General features: G+C 43.9%; 1 protein-coding gene across 15 annotated transcripts in view; it reads right to left on the reverse strand.

Annotated features, from left to right (window-relative positions):
* CLIP1 (CAP-Gly domain containing linker protein 1) overlaps positions 1 to 21,702 on the reverse strand; it is a 121,301-nt gene that overhangs the window by 37,213 nt on the left and 62,386 nt on the right. For 6 of the 15 annotated variants that reach the window (XM_032311225.1, XM_032311220.1, XM_032311219.1 and 3 more), the window contains 10 exons: positions 20,455 to 20,515; positions 19,191 to 19,223; positions 15,870 to 15,974; positions 11,297 to 12,241; positions 9,410 to 9,526; positions 7,008 to 7,065; positions 6,393 to 6,476; positions 5,355 to 5,511; positions 3,569 to 3,734; positions 3,257 to 3,472 (listed from right to left, as the gene is read on the reverse strand). In XM_032311225.1, the coding sequence (XP_032167116.1) occupies positions 3,257 to 3,472; positions 3,569 to 3,734; positions 5,355 to 5,511; positions 6,393 to 6,476; positions 7,008 to 7,065; positions 9,410 to 9,526; positions 11,297 to 12,241; positions 15,870 to 15,974; positions 19,191 to 19,223; positions 20,455 to 20,515 (1,942 nt within the window). The remainder of the gene's footprint in view (positions 1 to 3,256; positions 3,473 to 3,568; positions 3,735 to 5,354; positions 5,512 to 6,392; positions 6,477 to 7,007; positions 7,066 to 9,409; positions 9,527 to 11,296; positions 12,242 to 15,869; positions 15,975 to 19,190; positions 19,224 to 20,454; positions 20,516 to 21,702) is intronic. The other 9 variants (XM_032311223.1, XM_032311216.1, XM_032311224.1 and 6 more) reach the window with 7 other exon arrangements.

Consider the following 21,702-nt stretch of genomic DNA (forward strand, 5'->3'; position numbering starts at 1 on the left):
TTAGGAGTTCTTCTTTTTCAGCCGAGAGTCTTCTCTCAGAGGAAGCCAAGGTTTCTTTCTCATGCAGAAGCTGGATGCACTCGGAGTCTGTGATCTCCCGACTGGTCTTGATTTCTTCCAGGAGCTTGGTGAGGCTGCTGTTCGAGGCCTGAAGCTGCCGCATCTCCAGCTCCGCCTTCCTCAGAGCCCGCTGGGCCTCGTCCAGCTGCGTGCGGAGCCCGCTGGCCTCCGTGCTGAGCAGCTGCTTGATCTGGAGGGCGGCCTCCAGGCTGGCACTCAGCTTTTCCTGGTCCTGAAGGAGCACGTCCTTCTCAAACTGCAGATCTTTGCTGCTTTGGAGAAGATTTTCTCTTTCCACTTTTAAGGCGAGGCACATGTTATCAAGACCTGACTGCTTCTCCAAAGCTGACTTTTTCTCAGTGGTGAGATCTTCGATCTCCTGCACCAAGGTTTTCTGATCTTTGACCAGCTCCTCGTAAGAGCTCTGGAGCTTCTGAATAATTTCATCTTTATCTTTGGCCAAGGCAAGGTTTTCAGTAACGAGCTTCTTGATGTGATCCTCCAGGTGATTTTTTTCTTCCTGATCCTTCTTAGATTCCGCGATCAAAGTATCTTTGCTGAGCTGGAGCTGTTCCACGAGCTCCTGCACGCTTGCTCTGGAAGCCCGCAAAGAATCGTTTTCCATACTGATCCTCAGGAGTTCTTCCTGTGCTGTGTTAATTTCTCCCAGTAACTGCTCTCTCTCAGCCGCCAAGGATTCCTTATGGACCTGCTCCTGCCGATAAAGCTTTTCGGCATCTTGCTTTTCTTCTAAGACTTTCTCCTTTTCTAAATGAAGCGTTTCATTGACCGACCACAGTTTCTGCTGATCTTTCTGAAGCAAAGTTATTTTGGCCTCCACCTCTACCAGCTTTGATAAAAGTGAACCTTTTTCTAACTTTAAAGCATTTCCCTCCTGTGCAAGAAGCTGCTTCTCTGATTTCAGACCCCTTAGCTCTTCTGACATTAGTTCAATTTCTTTTTTGGCTGATGTTAACAAATAAGTTAGCGACTACAGAGACAAAGGGTGGAAAGAATGGAAACAAAATGAAATCAAGCAGACAAATGTGAGCCCAAATAACTTAACGTAACCTAAATTGTAAAAGTTTGAAAAAAAATTTTTTTTTTTACAATAAATGTCATAGAAACTACCTGGATAACAAGGGCGGGGGGAAAAACTAGATGAAAAGAGCCCATAAAAGTATAATTAATACAAAGAAAATTGTAATTTGCACATTGTAATTGCAATGTAACTTCATTAAATAAACCTACTGGTTTATTTTCTCTTTGCAACACTTCTGAAATCATCCCTGAGTGGTTCCTAACAAGGCAAAAAGTGTAGTTTGACTTCGACATTGGGGCGCCAGAGTCTTTCCTGCCCTCCCAACTTCCCAGTTATTTCTACTGTAGGAAGAACTCAGGGAAGAATTTTTAAAAAACCCAAACCGGAGAACTACAAAAAGTGAGTGTATTTTAACCAAAAAAAGGGCGGAGGGGGAGGGAAAATAAACTGTTGCTTTTCAAACTAACCACAAGACCTTGACCTTCTAAAGGATAGTCACTGGCCTGACTGACTTAATCGCAATATTAAGTCTAACTTATTAAAAGTACAGACCAATTTGCTAGGCTTTGGTGAATAAAATAAATATATTTAAAAAAAATATATACTGATTTGTAAAATGACCTGACCACATTATCTGTCCTAGAGCTGTCCACAACCTTCTGCAGTGATGTCTGTGTTCTTTGCACGAATACGGTAGCCGCTAGTGAGTACGTCAAGTGCCGTGAGTGAGACTCAAGGGCTCAGTCTGTAATTTATTGAAACTTAAATTCAAACTCAAATTAATGTGTCCAGCGGCTAGTGCCTTGGACAGCACAGCTACAGATCACTGGCTCTTCAACTAGGAAACACAGCAACTCTGTGGGCTTCCTGAACCTCCTGACATCTTATATAAAAACCTGTGGAGCATATAAATTATCCCTGGGGGAGAGGGGAGAGTACATCTTAAGGTATCATCAGATTCTTAAAATAGTCTGTGAGCCACTAGTGTTGACAAACACTGACATCCACAGGAATCGGATATCAAGACAACTTTGCAAGGGAAACAATCCTAACCAAATGACCCTTGTAAAAAATTAATAATTAAAAAAAATTTTACAACACCAGGAAGCAGAACTGAGTCTTCATACACACTATTGGAATGCTGTGGTTTGGTCAGACTGCCCCATTTTAATGGAAACACTAAAAAAGCAGAGTCTGTCCAGAGAAAGGGAAGCACAAAGACAAAAGATCTGGAAATTATATCCAGTGTTAAATGGCTCATAAAACTGGAGATTTCTACAGGGAGAGGACGAAGCCTTGACGGCTGCATGGAGAGGAGAGAAAGTGCATGTGTACGTACATAGCACGTGTGGTATCATGTCCAGTTTAATTAACGAGTTTTAGGTGGGGTTTGTTTCAAGTCTCATGTAAGCTCTTTTACATTTCCTTTTCACTAAACTCCTACACAAACATTAAAAATAATTAAAGACAAGTATTTACTTTTCTTTGAGCAAGTGCAATGGTGGCAGGAAAAAGTTAAACACTGGTAGGACGGTTGAACTTCATTAAGTGACCAGAGTCAAAAAATATACTGGGTTGCAGAGATGACCCTGACACCATAAAATGAAACACAATGTATTAAATTCTACTCTATTTAGTAACAGGAGTGTGCCTTCCGGGGACATATAAAAGTCCTCTCTAGAGCCCTCACTCTAATGTGCTCTATAGGAATCCCGCTTCCCCAGGGCTCACTTGCTTGGCTTGGCCTCAGCCTGTTGCTTTGCTGCAAGATGTCTCTCCTAACCCCAGCGCAAGGTGGCAGTAAGATGGCCAAGATGAGAGGCCACAACAGGGTCTCCTGCAAGCAGGCAGAGAGAGCTCAGACAACACAAGATTCTCTGGGACAGCTGGGAAGCCCACAGCACAGGGGTGGGGGGCGATGGCTACACAGGACACTCAGGGGCAAGACCTGGACGTAGCCACCGCCACCCCTGAGAAGGAGCAGCAGCTGGCAGAAAGCACTGGAAGCCAGGAAAATGTAATTTGCCATCCTGCCATGCGCTCAGAGGTTAGCATCTGTAAAGGTCGGTGCGACCCACCCCATCTGCTGCTGCTTTGTACGCCCCGCTGCAGCCGTGATGCCACGCAGCAACGTGCTCCTCTCCCAGTACATACTTTGGCTTTGTCGGCTTGTTTTTTCAGTTCTGCCATCTCCTGCATCAAGTCGCTGTTCTCCTTCTGCGCGGCCTTCAGCCTCTCCTCCGTGTCCGACAGCGTCTTCTGCAGGCTCTGCAGGTCAGCTTCATGCCTCGCCTTTGTCTCACAACTGGCCTCCTCAAACCTGGCCTTCAGATCCTGGCACTGGTTGTGGCTCATTTCCATCTTCTTTTCCTGCAGAAACCCCGAGGGAAGCAGTAAGTCACCAGTTGTATCTGCACTGCCCTCGCCTCCCTCGCCAGCACTTAGTCTCATGTACTCTCTCCTCACCAGGTCCACCAGTTTCCTCAGTAGCTCTTTCTTTTCCTCCTCGTGCTTTTTGGCTGCTTCCTGCTGGCTCTGTTCTGCTTGGAGAGTTACCTCCCCAATACTCTTCTGTAGAAAGCTTGCGTTTTCAGTAGCCTTGGTAAGTTTGAGCTGCAATTCTTCTACATTTCTAGAACAAGGTTCAACACAAGGTGTCAGAGTTTTCAAAAGAATGCTTTAAATTCCAGTCATACTTAGAAAGACACTATTCATAATTGTACTGATGATTATAGTTTGTAAGTAATTAATAACATCTGAAACAAACAAACAAACAAAAAAGGCCTGACTTGCCCTGAAGACTAATTTTAACAATTGAGGCAGTTATAGATACATTACTTAGAGTGACAATTATTGTAATTATGAAGGTTTCGTATTTTATGTCAATAGATCTGTATGGAAAAAGGAATGAAAAGTAAACATAAATGAGGAAATATTTAGTAAGTTTCAAAAATCTTAGCAGACGAGATTATCAAAAACTCATTCTACTGCCCCTTGAAAACACAAGATACAAAATGACAAGTGGTAACTTGAAGATTTAGCCTCCAGATACTAACATGGGTCAGTAAGATGTACAGAAAATGTGTGACACAAACCTAGAGAACGGGCTATCAGAGGACTCCGAGAACAGAGGTGGGAAAATTGGAGGGTCCCTCTGGGCCATCCGACACCTGCAGAGCTGGAGCTCCCTGGGGCACCAGGCCACCACTACCTGTACGGCCCACTCCCCCCGCCCCACCCCCAGCAAGTCTGACCAAGGGGGCCAACCTCCCCACCCCACCCCACCCCGTCACCATCCCGCTGAACTGTGGGGGTGCATGGCCAGAGATAAACCTAACTGCCAACCAGTAACACTTTCAGAATCATGGGTCTCATGGCCCTAAAATGTCCTCTCAAAGTTTTTGCCTTACAAAATAAAACATTTGATTTTTACCCAGCAGCTATGAAAAGAAAAGAAAGCTCAAAGCAACAATAGTCTCAGAATAAAGACAGGAGGGGTGGAGACAGAAGCTGTAGCTTGTGGCTGTAGCAGATACTGCTGATGACCAGCAGGGGCCCCGAGGCCCGCACAAGCCTGAAATCTCAGGCAAGTCACATCACCTCACGAAGCCTCAATTCCTTTCTCCTCAAGATGGGAACAAGAACACACTCACCTCACAGGATTACTAGGAGAATCGGAAAACCCACTCCACTAAAGCTGTCCACAAGGTGCAGGGCACATACCCAGTTCGCCTGTAATATGGGTTACCCTTCGTTACACTGAAACAGCCTAAAAATATCGTTAGCTGCTTGTGAAACATGTTCCCACCCCAGGTAAACTCCTGCCTTTTCTTTACAAGCCATCAAAAAGCCTCTAATACTGTATTGCTTAGAAGGTTCCATAGTTGATTTAAGCAGACACTCATGTAGTAAGAAAAAAGGAAGAGCGGCAGGAAACCTTAAAACAGAACAATCCTGGGGCGCCTGGGTGGCTCGGTGGGTGGGTTAAAGACTCTGCCTTAGGCTCGGCTCATGATCCCAGGGTCCTGGGATAGAGCCCCATGTCCGGCTCTCTGCTCCACAGAGAGCCTGCCTCCTCCTCTCTCTCTCTGCCTGCCTCTCTGCCTACTTGTGATCTCTGTCAAATAAATAAATAAAATCTTTAAAAAAAAAAAAAAAACCAGAACAATCCTGAATTTTGGCTCCCCTCCCTCCTAGACCGTGCTTCAGAGGCGAACCTAAATCAGGTGCCCTTACAACCATTCATACATACCTTTCTTTCAGACGTAACTCGTCATTCATTTTTGTCAGCTGAGAAGAATTATCTCCGGACATCTTCATTATTTCTGCAATGTCGTTCTCCAACTTTTCCTTCGCCTTTATCAACTGCTCTTCTCTTTCATCCCTCTCTCTAAATTTTGCCTCCATATCTGAATACATATAGAAAAAAAAAATCACTGTAGTGTTACAATCAACAAAAGTTTATTGACCACATCCTATATTCCAAGGTTTGCTCTGGGAATATTTGTATATAGCAATCCCTGCCCTCATGAAAATCATATTCTAGCCAAGATGATGGACAAGAAACAAGATCAAACAAACAAACACAAATAGTATAAAAATAGTGTTAATTGCTAAGAGGGGAAAAAAATACAAGCAGAGAAAGGAATCAAGAAAGAGTTGGTGGGCTAAAATCTTGGGCGGGACCTCTCTGGATGGTGACATTTAAGCAAAGACCGGAAGGAACTTAGGGAAATCCGTGCAAAGGCCCTGAGGCACAAAAATGCTTGACTTGCAAGTATTGCCAACAAGGCCAGTATGGCTGGAGTAGAACGAACAAAGGGAAGGATAGTATGAGAGGTCATCAGAGAGATAACAGGGCATGACATTGGTAAGGACTCCAGATTCTACTCTGAGTGAGATGGGAGTCACTGGATGATCCTGAGTAGAAAAGTGACATGACCTGACTTAGCGGAAGGATGGCTCTGGCTGCTGTGCTGGAAATGGACTGAAGGAGATGAGGGCAGAAGCAGGCAGAGCAGGCGGCCAGCTGTTACAGCAGCTCAAGTGAAAGGCGATGGTGAAGCAAGGACAGTGGGAGGAGTGGTGGTGTGTGGTGGATTCCGACTTGTTTGAAAACAGGGCAGAGAGGGTTTGCAGAGGTTACAGATCTCAAGCAAATATTTTATCACATTATACTACACTAAAGAGAGAAGTGACTCCTGAATAATGTTATTGTAACGTACTACAGTTATCTCAAATCCTAGGAAACCTACTATGTTCAGTGCTTAGTAAACCACAGACCGCTTACCTGTTAAATTTTCTCTCAACTTCTCCAATTCAGTAGACAGTGCGTTAAACTGTTCCTCCTTTTGGTGTAATTTATTTACAGTTTCTATTGAGGATAGAGTCAAAAGTTTAATATATTTCATACTTAATAAGCCATCTAGAGGTTGATGGTCTTACAACCAAATCAAATCACATACTAGGGATTTGAGAGGACAGAAATACTAAAGAGTCTCATTACAACAGCAAACCACTGTGTAATGACTAGAGAAGAAAGGACGCATCTCTTTCGCCCCCATATCTGTGGGTCAGGCAGGCACAGAGCACACCTTTCCAGGCCTCTTTCTCTTATTTCCAGCTAAAATTCAATAAAGCTATCAATGACTAAAGATCAAGTAAGATAAGATTTTTCCCAAGTATACTTAATTTTTACGTGGAACAAGCCTTTAGTCACAAGAAGAACGAAGTAAGTGGGAGTCTGAGACTTCAGGAAGCCAGTGCAATCTGGCATTTCCGTGTGCTGCGGAAGCTTCTGGAAGCATGACGTCAGACTGTGCGAGCCATCTATTCCCTGTACTCCAGAGGCCAGCTCCAGCTTGGGAACCTGACATTCTCCGAAGCCATACTTAGTAAGACATACCTTGCATGCTTCTCTGAACAGAGACTGCCTCCTCCGAAGCTTCAGCAAACTTTTCTTTCTAAAATTAAGAATGGGATCTTCAGAATAGAAGGATTTCAAATTGCAGAAATAAAACGTTTCAACCAGTTATAACTAAAACACTATCTACTTTTTGTGACCGATTTTGTTTCATTAAAATTTATACTTAAAAACATGTAAACGCCAAATACCACCAAATATATATACCGTGCGTGTATGTGACACAGGGGAACAGGGCTTACATCCATGTCCTGGCCCGAGCATGCATGTACATCTGTACGCATGTGTGAACGTGCATACGTGTGTGCTTGGGCATACGTGTGGTACATGCATATGCTTTTTTCCATGCTGCCACCCTCAAGCAGCAGGACTTCTCTTCAGGAATCTGCCTGAGACAGTGGTCAGAATTCTGCAGTGTTTTTCTGTCTGAGAGTAATCGGAGCCAGTATCTTTTTTTTTTTTAAGATTTTATTTATTGGGACACCTGGGTGGCTCAGTTGGTTAAGCAGCTGCCTTCGGCTCAGGTCATGATCCCAGCGTCCTGGGATCGAGTCCCACATCGGGCTCCTTGTCGGTGGGGAGCCTGCTTCTCCCTCTGCCTCTGCCTATCATTCTGTCCGCCTGTGCTCGCTCTCCCTCTCTCTCTGACAAATAAATAAATAAAACCTTAAAAAAAAAAAAAGATTTTATTTATTTATTTGACAGATAGCGATCACAAGTAGGCAGAGAGGCAGGCAGAGAGAGAGGAGGAAGCAGGCTCCCCGCCGAGCAGAGAGCCCGATGCGGGGCTCGATCCCAGGACCCTGAGATCATGACCTGAGCTGAAGGCAGAGGCTTTAACCCACTGAGCCACCCAGGTGCCCCCAGAGCCAGTATCTTGAAACTACTATCAACTACTTCTTAAACCAAAAAGGCCCACCGCTCACCTACTCTCTTCTGAACATGACAATAGATTTAAAAACAAAAAACAAACAAAATGAAAAAACGCAACGTTCTCCTGGTTTTCCTGAGATGAATTTTGAGCTGGATGCACCAAGAAAAATTTTCAGTGAGTATTTCTAACTGTTTAGGATTATGAATAAAATGGGCACACAAGCCACACAAGTCCACCAAAGCCCAAAGATTGTCCCCTGTGTTTTCTCCAAAGCCAGACTTAGGTGGCAAATTTTCTCTTGAGTACACAGATAGAGAGTAGTAGATGTACACTAACTTAAAAGAAAAGTAAATAGCTTCAAAGTTTGGGGGGGGGTAGGCAAGGCCACAGAAATAGTGTGGGACTCAAAACACATTTTTTAAAGGCCATAATATTAGAAAATCATGATTCCCAAGCCAAATTGCTCTCAAAATATAGCTAAAATACTGTATATCAAAACTGCCCAACAGAACCATCCACCATGATGGAAATAGTCTATCCTGTGCTGTTCAATATGGTAGCCATTAGCCAAATGAGGCTATTAAACACTTACAATGTGGCTAGCACAACTGAAGAACTGAGTTTTAAATTTTATTTAATTTTAATTCATTTAAATTTATATAGTCACATGTGGACAATGGCTACAATAGTGAACAGTGCAGCTACACACTTGACATTTGAAAAAGTAGAACTTCGTAATATTGGCATTTTTTAAAAAAGCAAACACTTATTCACCTCTGGTACTAGCACAGAAGTGTAATAAGCCGGGAAGAAATGGCGTATAGAGGACCTAAGACAAGTGTCCCTTCCTAACTCACGATTCTCTTTCCCGGTCTCTCCATACACCTACGACTTTCCTTTCCCGTGCTGTGTGCTTACGGGTGTCAGCCTTGACTAAGTTTTTGATGCAGGAAGAAGGGAAAACAGTTGAGAAAAGGCAAGAAAACCAAAATATCTTACAACTTGTGATTAAGGCGAGAGGATGGCTGCGAAATGTAATTTGCTGAGGTGGGTTACAGTGAGTCGGAAGAACGGACTCCTGGACTCCGCTGACGGGGTGCCAGCGGTCCAGCACCACGCTCTCCGGTGCGCGGTCAGAAGGAGGGAGAAGACAGAGCCTAAACCTCATTATAAATGAAACCCTCAGTGCTGGGAGGATAAGCTTGGGAGAGCCCTGTGTTTAGCAAAACCAGGCGATCACACGCCAAAGCGGCTCATTTACCAGGGGCAAAGGACAGATTTAAATAAAGAAAAAGTAATACCTACCTTTATTGCTAGGTCGGGTTTGATCCAATTCCCCTCAAGGTACTTACCAGCCCAGGACTAATACACTCAATTTAAATGAATACTTTGAAAGAGAAAGGGAAAGAGATCCAATACTTCTTTCTTTATGGAGATTTTTGTTTTTAAATCAGGAACGTTATTCAAATGGCCAGAAACCCTGAGAGTCCAATTCCCAAGAGGTACTTACCAAAATCTGAAGTTCTTTTTCCAAAGCCTCTTTCACTTGACTGACTTCACGCAAGTTTTCCTGAAGGTTATTAAGTGTTAGCTCTCTCCCCTGCAGCTCTCTGGTAACGCTACTAGCCTACCATACAGAGTTACATGGTGCAGAAGCAAACCAACACGAGGAAACAAAAAAGAATGAATGAGGAACAAAAAGTAAAACAAATATAAAAAACATATGAGAAACAAACACAACCAAATAAAACTGAAAGGAATAAAGGCATGGGTTAAAGAAAACAACAAAAAACTATTTTGTTGTTGTTGTTTTTAGTTTTTGGTTAATTTTAAGAAGGGAATGACTTCGCACAATCAGTTCTAGATAGTACGATCTAATGACTATTTAAAATAGTCAAAAGGAGTATTTTTCTATACCAAAATTTGGAATATCCACATGATCTAAAGCAGAAAGTGCAGACGCTTACTTTCTAAATAGCTAAATCAAGCATCTTCATTTTCTGGACTTTAAAGGCCGTCAAGTAGGAAGAATGCAGACATGCGGCCTGTGTTATCTCCTCTATGTTTGTATGTGCTTAAAGTAGTTCAGCATTAAAAAAAATAATAAAAATTTTAAAATGCACTGGCAATGGTAATCAGAAATTGGTTTCATCAAATCTTGAGGTAAAAAAATTTGACCAACCCTTAGCTATGGATTCTCTATTAATTAATTTTTGTGATTTGATTGGTATTTCGGATCCAAGTGAGGAGATTTGAGAAAATTCTCCTGTAATTAGCTTGTCATCTTCAAAGAAGGTTACTTGGCGATTTTTCAGTCTGTCCTCCCACCCACCCACCCCCATCTAACCTTACAACCCTTCGTCCAAGAAGTATTTTCTCCCACAAAAAGCTCAGAACACTGGGCATCAGCCCCAGCACGCCCACTGGTGGGAGGAGGACTGGACCATTCATTCCTCAAATAGTCCTTACAGATGAAGACGACATTTGGCAAGGCTGATTAGACAGGGATGTAGCTGGTCAATGTTTCAGGCAATTTCCTATGCCTCGACCAAAAGCATAATTGTCTGTCTGTCCTCAAAAAGGCAAGAAATAGGAGGCATCCTCACCGCGGCATAGGAAAAGCTCTCCAACGGGCCAGGAGCAGCGATGCGAAGGGCTCCGGGCTCTGCACCTTATTCTGCTACTTATCCCCGCGCGCTAACTGACCAGTCCCGTGGCACTCAGTGTCCACAGCTGTGTTTGCCCAAGGGCTGGTGGACAGGACAATGATGTAAATGCAGAGGAGGAGGAGATAATCATATAAGCTTCTTTCTTGTCTATTCCTTCATTTACCTTAATACCATCCTCTTAGGGAGCTCTCTATTTTAAAAGAGATTATAGGGGCACGTGCGTAGCTCAGTCTGTGGAGCATCTGACTCTTGACTTTGGCTCAGGTCATGATCTTGGGGTCAGGGGATTAAGCCCCCCGTCAGGCTCCGAGCTCAGCAGGGAGGCTACTTGAGATTTTCCCTCTCCCTCCCTCTGTCCCTCTTCCTGCACATGTGCTCTCTCTCTCTAAATGAAATAAATCTTTAAAAAGGAATTAGAGACTAGAACCAAGCTTAAGCAGAGCACAGAGCATGTCCCAGGGACAAAGTCGGTAAGTACACAGATGCTAAGAAACCAAAATAAATTAACCTAGTTGAGCCCTTATTTTCTCTAAATCTCCTCAGATGAAACCACACTCAAGATACTCAGAGGACACTGCACGCCAACTGGGAAATCCACTAGCACCGGGCAGGCTGCTGTAAGCAAATCAGGAATCTGGAAGGTGAATGAGCTCCATTCCAAAGTGACATACAACGCAAAGTGAGACTGACAAGCAGAAAACAAAAGGACGGAGGATGTCAATACAAACCTTGCCACTTTCAGCATTCTTTTCAATCTCTAGATTTTCTATCTGTTTCTCAGCTGCCTCAAGCTGCTGTCTAAGTTTCTCGATTTCCGATTTACCTTCGGAACTGGCTTTCCGAAGTGCATCAAGATCCAAGAGCTTTTCTTCAGTAGCCTTGAGCTGTGATGCAAAATTATCAATAACCTTGGTTTGTTCACTGCATTTGGCTTGGAGTACCTCTAGCTCCTTTACCTTTATTTCAGCTTCCTGCAGTTTGTTTAAGGTGTCCTCCATTTCTACCAGATGCTGGTCTTCCGCTCTGTCCAGCTTCGCCTTGAGGGCTTCCAGGCCGCTCTCCTTCTCTGCAATGACCGCCATCAGCTGACCTCTGAGGGCTTCTAGCTCTTTCGCGTGAGCAGACCTTTCAGAGTCTTGTTTGTTCTGCAGATTTTCTACTTCGTGCTGGTAATCTAGTCTCATCTTCTCTATCTGTGTTTTTAACTCGGCAAACTCTGCTGTCTCCGTCCCGACCCCTTTGCTGAAGGACACCTTCAGCTCCTCCATCGCCTGCTGGTGGGACGCGATGGCCGTCTCCAGCTTGGACTTCCACAGGGCTATCACATCAGAGTTCTCCTTGTTGGCGTGATCAAGCTTGTTTTTCAAGGACTCGTTCTCCTTGGAAAGCTTCTCTGTGGCAGCCTGAAGAGCCTTTATCTCCTTCTGATGTGTTTCTTCACGGGCTCCAAACTGCTCCTTCAGAGAAGTGATTTCTCTCTGGTGGTCAGCACGGGCGGCTTCTAACTTTTCTTGCAAAGAGCTTATCTCTTGCAAAAAGGAGAGTGACATGTCAACATCCCCAGCAGGCTTATGGGACTCTAGCCTCCTCCGCAGTTCAGCTACCTCCTGCGCTCTCAATGCTAGGTCTTTTTCTAGTTCCATTATACGGGACTTTTCCGACACCGTAGCCACCTAGTAACCGCAGTCCAAAGAAAAACAAATCACGTAAATAACCAGTCACTGATGATCTTCTTTAACCTTGAAGATTTTTAATAACTCCCCCACCTCAGGCAGTCGTGGAGCTCGTGTGAACCCCGGAAGGCTGCCCCACCTCTAACTGCCATCAGGGAGGAAGCCCAACTCTGAGAACCCCAAAGTTGTCATCTTTGGCCAACTTCCACCAGCTGGAGATGCTCAATCGAAAATTGATGTGCAATTTAACTTACTCTGGAATTACTTCTTTTTCCTCTAAAGAAACTTAGAGAAGTGCCCATCAACTGATGGTAAGTTACTGGAAAGAATGTTTTTCAAAGTTCTTATGTATGTCCAGCTGAGGGAAGACAGAAGCCTCCTCATTTTACCTGGCTTTTCCCTCCTCTGCTTCACCCAGCATGTGTAAATGCTCACTTATCTAATGTGGGTGATTTTAAAGACCTGTGCTGTCTGGTGTAATAGCACACATGGCCCCTGAGCACCAGAAATGTGACCGATGCTGTAAGGCTAACAGAGACAGATTTTGAAGACTTGGGGAGTGGTGAGGACATAAAATATCTTGTTGATAATTTTATACTGATTTTTATATTGATAAATTTTATACTGATAAAATGATGTCATTTTGGATAAACTGGCTTATATCAAATATATCACTAATTTTACCTGTTTCTCTTTATCTACCAAAAATTATATTAACGTGGGTGGCAGAGTTTTCGATTACATACACGTGGTTGGTATTCTATTTCTGTGGCCTATGACTGGTATAAAAGATGTAATATTACCTATCAAACGTTACAGTGAATCAGCGGTAGAGATCAGAGCTTTAGCTGGATAATGAAGAAATACTTCACTAACTTTTTTTTTTTAGAAAGACAAAATAGGAACAATTACTTACCTTCAATTATATACATGAATCTTTAGAGAGTCCCCCCTTTTAGATAATTCAATTGGCATTTTAATGTACATCTCTTGCTTACCTAACCCAGTGGTTCTCAGAATTTAGTATGCACGTCTCCTGGGATGCCGTCTGAAATGCAGGTTCCCGTGTGCTCCCACATGTTTTGATTCTACTTGAGCTCTGGGACCACACCCAGGAATCTGCTTTTTTTAAACACCCCAGGCCTAGGAAAAACACTTTTCTAACCTGTGTCGTCCTCTCTTAAGAAATGACTTCCCTCTGATACCTGTACGCCAGTCAGTGTAGGGCACAAAATATGCGGGAATTGGTCGCTTCAGGCATAAAAATGAATTATTGGACTAACCTGGGAAAGAGAAGGGAACATGAATGATTTAAAAACAAATTTCAAGGATCAAAACTCCTCCGGGTTGAAGGCTCTTCTCCCTCACTGCCTTTACTGGGACAGAAAGTGGTGGACGTGCTTCCTTTGCTTCCTCTGTCCGCCTACGGGCTGTGATACGGACGCACATTAACACGTCCACAAAGGGCTGGGAAAAGAAAGCAACCGAGTCCAAAACGGCACGAGGAGTCGCTGACTACTTCAGAGCCAGCTACGGTGTGTGCTTCAGGGCTACAGATGCTCTGGGTTAAAGACGTTTATTTATGGACTTTTATCTGGGGCGGGCGATGGGGTGTCCAAGAGTTTGTTGCCACAGAATAAGGACCAAAACATTAATAAACCCCAATGCTACAAGGTCTGAGATCTGAATAAATCCAAAGAGACAAAAGTTCTCTATCAGTCAGTATCAAATAAAAAATAAGTGAAAAAAGAATAGTGTGATTATACTGTAGCATTTCCACAGCTCTTCCGTTTTTGTTTCGTTTTACTTCCCAAAGTTTGCCCTTGAGCAAAGCTACGTGTCTGCCTCTCCCACCAGGATAAAAGTCAGGTATCATTTCTCATTCTGGTGACTTCCCCCGTGGCAGCAAACACTCGGCGCATAAACAGGGTTTACAGCTGAGAGGACATCTAAAGTGCTTCCTAAGAGGAAAGGAGGTGACAGGGAACTCGGGCGGCTCACTGGCTGGTTTCACTCTTGGCCAAGCACGAGTGAGGATCCGATGAAAGGCATGACTTCTTATTAGAAAGACAACAGTCTGAATCTGGAATAGTTGGATACACTAGGTTGCAAACGATGCCTTCTTATCCACGGGGGAAAAGAAAAGGCATCCATCTGAGTTGCTTGCTGACAAAGGTACGTAGGAGGAGTTCACAGGTTAAAAAAAAAGGATATATATGTATGTATTTCCTTGCTTCAACAGCCATTCCCACAAAAGGAGCCCAATCTTATCATCAGTCCCTTATATTTCCCAGATCAAGTCTTTGGCTCTCAGGTGAGAAAGAAACATCGACAAACTACCGGGACTTTTTCCTTACCAAATACACAGGAGATACCTTTACTTTTGAGGCCAACTGAGAACATTTTCTCTTTTTAAAAAAGAAAAGCTTATGATTTAGAGAAGAAAAATTGCTCAGTTAGCTTGATTTTTAGATCAGTTAATGATTTCTCAACAAAAGAAATTTCTACAAATACTAGTGATTCAAAAGAAAAAAAATCAGGGATACCAAGTTTGATCAGAGACAGAGTAATTTTTAAAAATTTTATACTTGAGGATCTGGGTAATTTAGCCACTGACAGTCAAATTTGTGATTTAAAAAAGTATATATACATACATGTCCTCTTATGTGTAAATGCTCGGATTATTTATTAAATTCTCCAGCACAAAACTAGCTCTGAAACAGACTCCATCCTGTGGCCGTCAAGAGCACAGACTCTGGGCCAAGTGTTCCAGATACACTATTCCTATCTGCTGTGTAACCTTGGGCAAATTATTTAACCTTTCCATCCCTTAACATCCTCATCTGCAAAATGAGGGTGATGCCACCGTCCCCAGGGTTGAGGTGAGACGGAGTATGTTAATGCCGGGGCCGCGCTCCGAACAGTGCCAGGCACCGGTCAGCGCTCTGCAGGTGCTGAGATACACCAACAAGTGAAAACCTGACTCATGCACTGGCTCCAGGGGCCAAAGACAGTGAGCCGGGGTTGTAGGAAGTGGTTCTGTTCCAGCACACTTCTCCCTCCTGACAGCTGAGACATTTATCTACTGGTGACAAAAAGGAGGGACGTGCAAAGGCAGGTCAGGTATCAAGAAAATAAAGGTCACTGGGATGAAAGTCCTTAACTCTCATTCAAAAGAGCCAGTGTTTCAATTCCCCTACAGGTCAGGGAAGAAGGCAGGAAAAGAGAGGTAAAGTAAAACAGCAATAACAAAAAAATTCTTCAGAAAACCCTGTCACTGGGAATGTGAGAGCAAGAGGACAGTTGACTGCTCGTGGCAAACTGGAGAGACGTATTTCAAGGTACTGACACAAAGAGCCTCGAATGTGGCTGTGGACGTCCACGCAGTCTACACACCGTTGGAGAGCTCCTGACCTTGGTTTTGGTTGAGTCAACCAAAGGAATGAGTCTTTACCTTGGACAAAAGACTGGATATGCCACAGCCGTGCCTACCCATCAGTCTACGCTCCTGAGCCCCTGAACGGCACCAGGACCAAACTCGGGTGGAACCACTGGGCCAAGGCACGTCCCCCGAGGTGTCACCATTCACATACACGGGTCTGCTTCATTAAACAGTGAAAACCATTACCCTAGTGTCTTCTAACTCCCTCTGGAGTTTGTCAGCTTTGGTCTTTTCAAAGAGCAGGCTCTGTTCAAGCTCCTTAATGCGGGCATGCTCCAGTTTGGTCTGCGTCTGTTAGTAAAAAGGAAGAGGAAGAGAACACAACAGTGCCACCGTGACATGCCAGCACGAGAGGAGAGGCAGCGGCATGCAGGCTGAGCCACCAGTACCTTCCGCCAAAGGATGAACGAGAAGGGAAATGGAGACGGGCAGAGGATGGGCTGAGATGGGGAGGCCGGGGTGCGGAGGATCGCTCCCGGATGAAAGGGTGAGGTGGGCCGGGACGCGAGCTAGTCTACGGAGGACGGCGAGAGTGGGAACACGTGAGGCAGGATGAGCGGTGTCAGATGCGTGCAGCCAAATATAAGTTACATTGATAAGTGAGGTTGATCAGCACAAATTAGAATCGTTAATATTCCTCTAAACTATCAATTCCGCCCCCCCCCGCAACAGCTGTTTGACATTACTGTGTATGTAACTGACGCGGTGACTTTCAACAAATAAACTGACCCTCAGAATGACCACTGCCATCCCCCTGAATATGGCCAACACAAGCTCATAAATCCTCCAAGTGTCCAGTAAGTCCCGGGGGCAGATCCCAGTGCTATGATGTGAACAAGCGTGAAGCGTTAAGCCTAATGGAGGGAATCCAGAAACCAGAGCTGAGAAAATCACACCAGTGGCCTTTGCTGAGATGAGCCAAAAGGGTCTGGCATTCTTAGCAGTATTTCCCAGTTCCCTAGTTTCCTTCCAAAAGTGGGGTCTCCAAAAACGGTTTGTCACCAAGGAGAAAAAGGAGGGGATCCTATTTACAAGGGGAAAATTCAGTAATGATTACGTCTGACGGCCTCCATCTCGGAGACTCAGACCAGGAGAGAAGTTGGGAGCTGGTGAAGGGCTCGTCTTCTCCATCCTAAGATGGAGCCGTTATCAGCTCGGGAGTAAGAAATGGGTGACTCGGCACAGAGGCATGAGTTTGAACTCCATGCAGAAAGAGCTGGTAAAATCCTAACTGTGTTTCAAAAACCTCAGAGACTCCCCAACATCACTTAACATAGCTGTGAACTGACAGGAGAACCCAGAGGACAATCTCTTTGTAACAGCGGAGTCTCACTCAATGGGAAATAATCTCTATGTCAGTTTGAACAGGCCTCTTCCCCAACCAGTTCCTCACCTGAGGGGCTATCAGCAGACCAAGGGACAAAACCTAGGGACAGAGCTGCTCCCAGCCTCTGGTATTAATTTAAATATTTTGTGGTTTTAGCTGGCCAGATCTCTGTCTGGACGATTACAGGCAAAAATGACATGGAACTCTAAAGGATGGGGTGGACCATGCTAACATTATCTTTCACTGACGCCAGTGGTCCTCTAGGGATTTCAACACAAAAGAGGTTCGTGTGCTTGAGAACCAAGTATAAATCATCATGGAACATTTAAAAAATGAACCCCCCCCCCCAATATTTTTTTAATTTCTTCATCTGCTTCAGCTCTAGATACTCAACAGAAATAATGAAATAAAATTCAAAACCTGGGGCATCTGCCTTCGGCTCGTCATGGTCTCAGGGTCCTGAGATCGAGCCCCACACTGGGCTCTCTGCTCAGCAGGGAGCCTGCTTCTTCCTCCTCTCTCTGCCTACTTGTGATCTCTCTCTCTCTGTGCCAAATAAATAAATAAAATCTCTTTTAAAAATTCAAAATCTAACTGTCTGGACAGTCCCCTTGGTCCATATGTGCCTCAGACAGAAGCTGTTCAATTTACCTGCTTTTACGAGAAAAGGATCGAATCCAGATCTACGTAATCGGGGTCACAGCCTCAAGAACTGAAATCCAAAACTAACAGTAAAAAGTAAAAGGCAACAGAACCTTTCTTCACCTCTGACACTGAGTTCAGTGTCCTCTGGGTGGAAGCTCACTACTTCCAGGTAAAGAGCAAATATCCACTGAATGTGATCTTCTTCCCATCACGAGGTCTTCCAGATGCCTGCGACACTGCCTTGCCGGCGGGTGTGCACACAAACCATCTGGGACTCGACAGCTGTCTGGGCCATCAGCAGCGAGGGAACTAGCGATCCCCGTCCATGCCTCGGTGTGTGGTCAAAACATTACACTGGACAGGACACCCCTCCTTTCAAAAGTATTCCTTTCTCACATTAAGACAGAGCATCCCGAGAGGGAAGTTCTGGGACAGGGACTGAGAGGGAAAGCAAAGGCTCTGCGAGAAGCGCACAGGAAAGGCGGAGGGAAGACCCCATGCAGACTGACACCGGATGCAGCGGAGCCTGTTTGGGGAGGAGAGAAGAGACCCAGATCACTGAAGTAGCTTCACAAAAAGGAGACCTTCAGAACGGAGGCTTTTTAAAAGTCCGGTCTTAAGCTGTCTCTTTCAGCTGCCAGGAGGTGGTAGGGAGAAAAATCTCTGTTTTAATTTTATTCTCTTATGGTGGTAAAACAAAGCCAAAAGTTGGGAGGTTCTTTCTACTGGCATCACAGCCGGCAGCTTGCCAGGGGGAAGCCACGCTTTGGAGGCTGTTTAGGTGAGATCTGTGTTGGGCATTTGGTCCAGATCAGAGGGAGGAGGGAGAAGAAACACCTACGTGGCTGGTAGCACAGCTACTAGAAAAATCACATTTCAAGAATAATTAATTTAAAGCACATGGTGTCTTCACTGAAGAATGCTCCTCTCTAGTTTCACCAACTCAGGGAAAACCCTGCAGCCACAACGCACGGACACTTGAATTTCTTCTCACCTGCACTGGCAGGCACCGGCCAGCAGAGGGAGCTCACAAAAAGACAATGAATCTCACATAAAGGCCCTCCGAATGCCCTCTCCCTACGCGGGAATAAAATTACTCCACTTGGAATACTTTCTAAAACCACTTGGGAAAACTTTCCTGCAGAATTTCTCTAATTCCTTCCTCTTACGTGTTTTACATTTCAGTTAGCTATCCTCTCTTTCAGAATAACTCTATTAAAATGAGAAGACATTCTGAGTTAAGTGGAGAAGGCCAGGTCCCCAGACAAAATCTTTTTTTCCTTTCTGGCAAAATTTTTTATAAAGCGAACATTTGTTTATGCATTAAATAAATGGATTTATACAGCTTATTCATTACATACAATCTCTTCAGGCTACAAATGTAACTGCTCTGAAAGCCACATGCACAGAGATATTAAGATCAATGTCTCAGGTCAGATGATGCCGTTAGTATTTGAGTGTATCAATAAGCATTTTAATCTGTCATCAATCTGGGTTAACAAGGGAAATCTCCACACAGTTAAGTGCCCTCTTACATTCTCAGGATCTTCAGAAATCTGGCTCTTTTGCTATCAGTAAAAAAATGAAAAAATTAAACATCGACAAAAGGAGAAATTCCACTAAAGTTTCAATTATGTGTTAAGGGTCTCAAAACAACTCTGATAAATTTCAAGTGAGTTTACTGGCCGGCTTATGCCAGCCTAGTGCCGAGGGGAAGATTTCACTTGCCCCTCCCCAGCACACCCTCGGCTGTGTCTCACATGAATCAGATGAGGATGAGAAACTTCTAATGAGACTTTGGGGTGTTTTTAAACGGGTAAAAACAACATAAAAGTCAACGAAAAGAATGTCACCATATATGAAATGAGCAAAGAAGGGAACTATTGAATTAGGAATAATCCACTAAATTCTGGGCCTTATAAAACTAGAACTCAAAAAATGTCTTCCTTACTCTCGGTTGACTACAAAGACAATTACCAAAGGAATCAGAGATCCTATCAGGAAGGGCCCCTGGAATGGAATCATGGCGTGGGTCACCAATAGGCTTTGAACTTGTAATAGCAGCAAAAATGGATATTCTGGGAACTACACAGTCAAATGCAAGTTTTACCAAAATATTACAGACTAAAGTATCAAAAATCTGCAAAATTTGAATTTCATAATTCGTATTTGTCATACATCTAGCAGTGGTTTAAAAAGCATCAAAATCACATGAATCTAAAAAACTGATATGAATAATTGTCTAAAGATGAGAAATTTGATGCTAAAGGAAATCCCTGTGAGTGTAAAATACGCCACAGAAGTAAAAGAAGCTGATATAGAAATCGCTCTTGTTTTTTCTTTGGGTAATTACTTTTTAAAAAATCGATTACTGGAACACATGTTTATTCCTTTTACAAGACTATAAAAAAATTGATCCTGCTCAATTGAAAAGCAAAGCTGAGAGAAAGCACGAAACTTTTGGGGGGACTATCATGATGAAGTTAAAAGTGCTCCTTGCAATGCCATTTCTGATCATCAGAGGAACATCTAGAGTCTTACATGGACAAAGCACCAGATTTATGACTTGATTAACTCCAATTCCAGGATTTGAATTTTGAAGCGCAAGAAAAGAGTAGTAAAAATCTGACTGGGTCACTGGAGTTGGGACAGCACCGTCCCAGGCCCACGGACCCGCAGCCACGCCCACAGCACAGCCCAGACCAAGTTCCCTCTGCTGTCTGTTCTGGCACAATGAGCTCATCTGAATTTGTGAATACTAGTACCCAGAAAAGCTGCAGAGAGCCGGAGGGGTTTTACCTCAAGATCGCCTTTCGTGATGGATTCTTCCTCAACCCGGAACTGAAGGTCCTCCACCTTCCTGTGCAACAAAACCAAAACAGAGCACATAAGTAGCCAAGGAACACATCCGCCTTACCAAAAACGAAATCTATAATCAACACCCTGGTGGTTGTAACAGATGATGGTGGAAGAAAATAAAGAAATGTATTTTAGGCATCCGGCTTAGAAATCCAGTAGCTCTATTCTATCTAGGAGACTTCAGTGTTTTAGAGGTACTGACTCCACGAGGCAGGAAGTAAGAGTTGAGAAAAACCAGCTGGTTTCCCTTGGTCACAATCAACAGAGTGAATCTAATCAGGACAGGACCAGCCTACAGGGAAAAAGTCTAATGACCACAGAAATAGGTTCTGAAACTTCCAGTCTGTAATTTTTACTTTCCAATTATAGAACATAGGGGAAAGTGGCACAGAAAACCAATCTCTCTTGATACAACTCCATATGTCACATGGATATGTCAGGGTAAGGCTAGTGGGCGACCCCTGCAGAAAGCACCAGGAAAATACCAGTACCTGTTCTGAGCCTGGGAGAATAAGGTTATGAACAGTTGGAGTCACTTTTATTTCCCCTGCATTTTAAAAATCTCTGATTTGGGTGCAGGTTTCAATCAGTGCTGTCACCACGTCAATGAAATAGGATATCGTGAAGAATTACGAAATCCAGGAAACATCCATGTTATAAATCTTCGCAAATTTGAGTGTAAGGAAGAAAAGGGAACAAATTCATAACCTGTCTGCAAAAATCAAAGCCGTCAAACTCACTAGCATTTTTGGCAAAGTTAAGAAAAATTCTACTCTGTGAAATCAGAACTAATCATCAGTAATTTACAGCCCTCAAGCCCAGCAGGCAGCAGACCAAGAGCTGGCTTCAGAGCCAAGGCAAGCGGTCCTGGTGCCCTGGCATCCAGGAGGGCCGAGAAAAGGCCTGTTACTATCTCTCAATTATTTGTACCCATTTTTAAGATGCAAAGAGAATTTCCTATGTATAGTGTTTGTCTTTCTAGTGAGAAAGTCATTTCCTTGGTAAGAGACTGTATCCTATCTCCACTATATTCCTTTTCACAGCAGTGAGCTTCTGACCATCCTGAACTCACAGACCAGACAGCTAGGGTATTAGGCTGCTGCCATCAGAAAGGACAGAAGATGGCATCAAGTGCAAGAGAGGACAAATGCCCCACTACCACTTCCAGCGGTTTCCAGGCAGACACCT

This window comes from Mustela erminea, chromosome 13 (genome assembly GCF_009829155.1).
Source record: "Mustela erminea isolate mMusErm1 chromosome 13, mMusErm1.Pri, whole genome shotgun sequence".
Taxonomy (NCBI): Eukaryota; Metazoa; Chordata; class Mammalia; order Carnivora; family Mustelidae; genus Mustela; species Mustela erminea.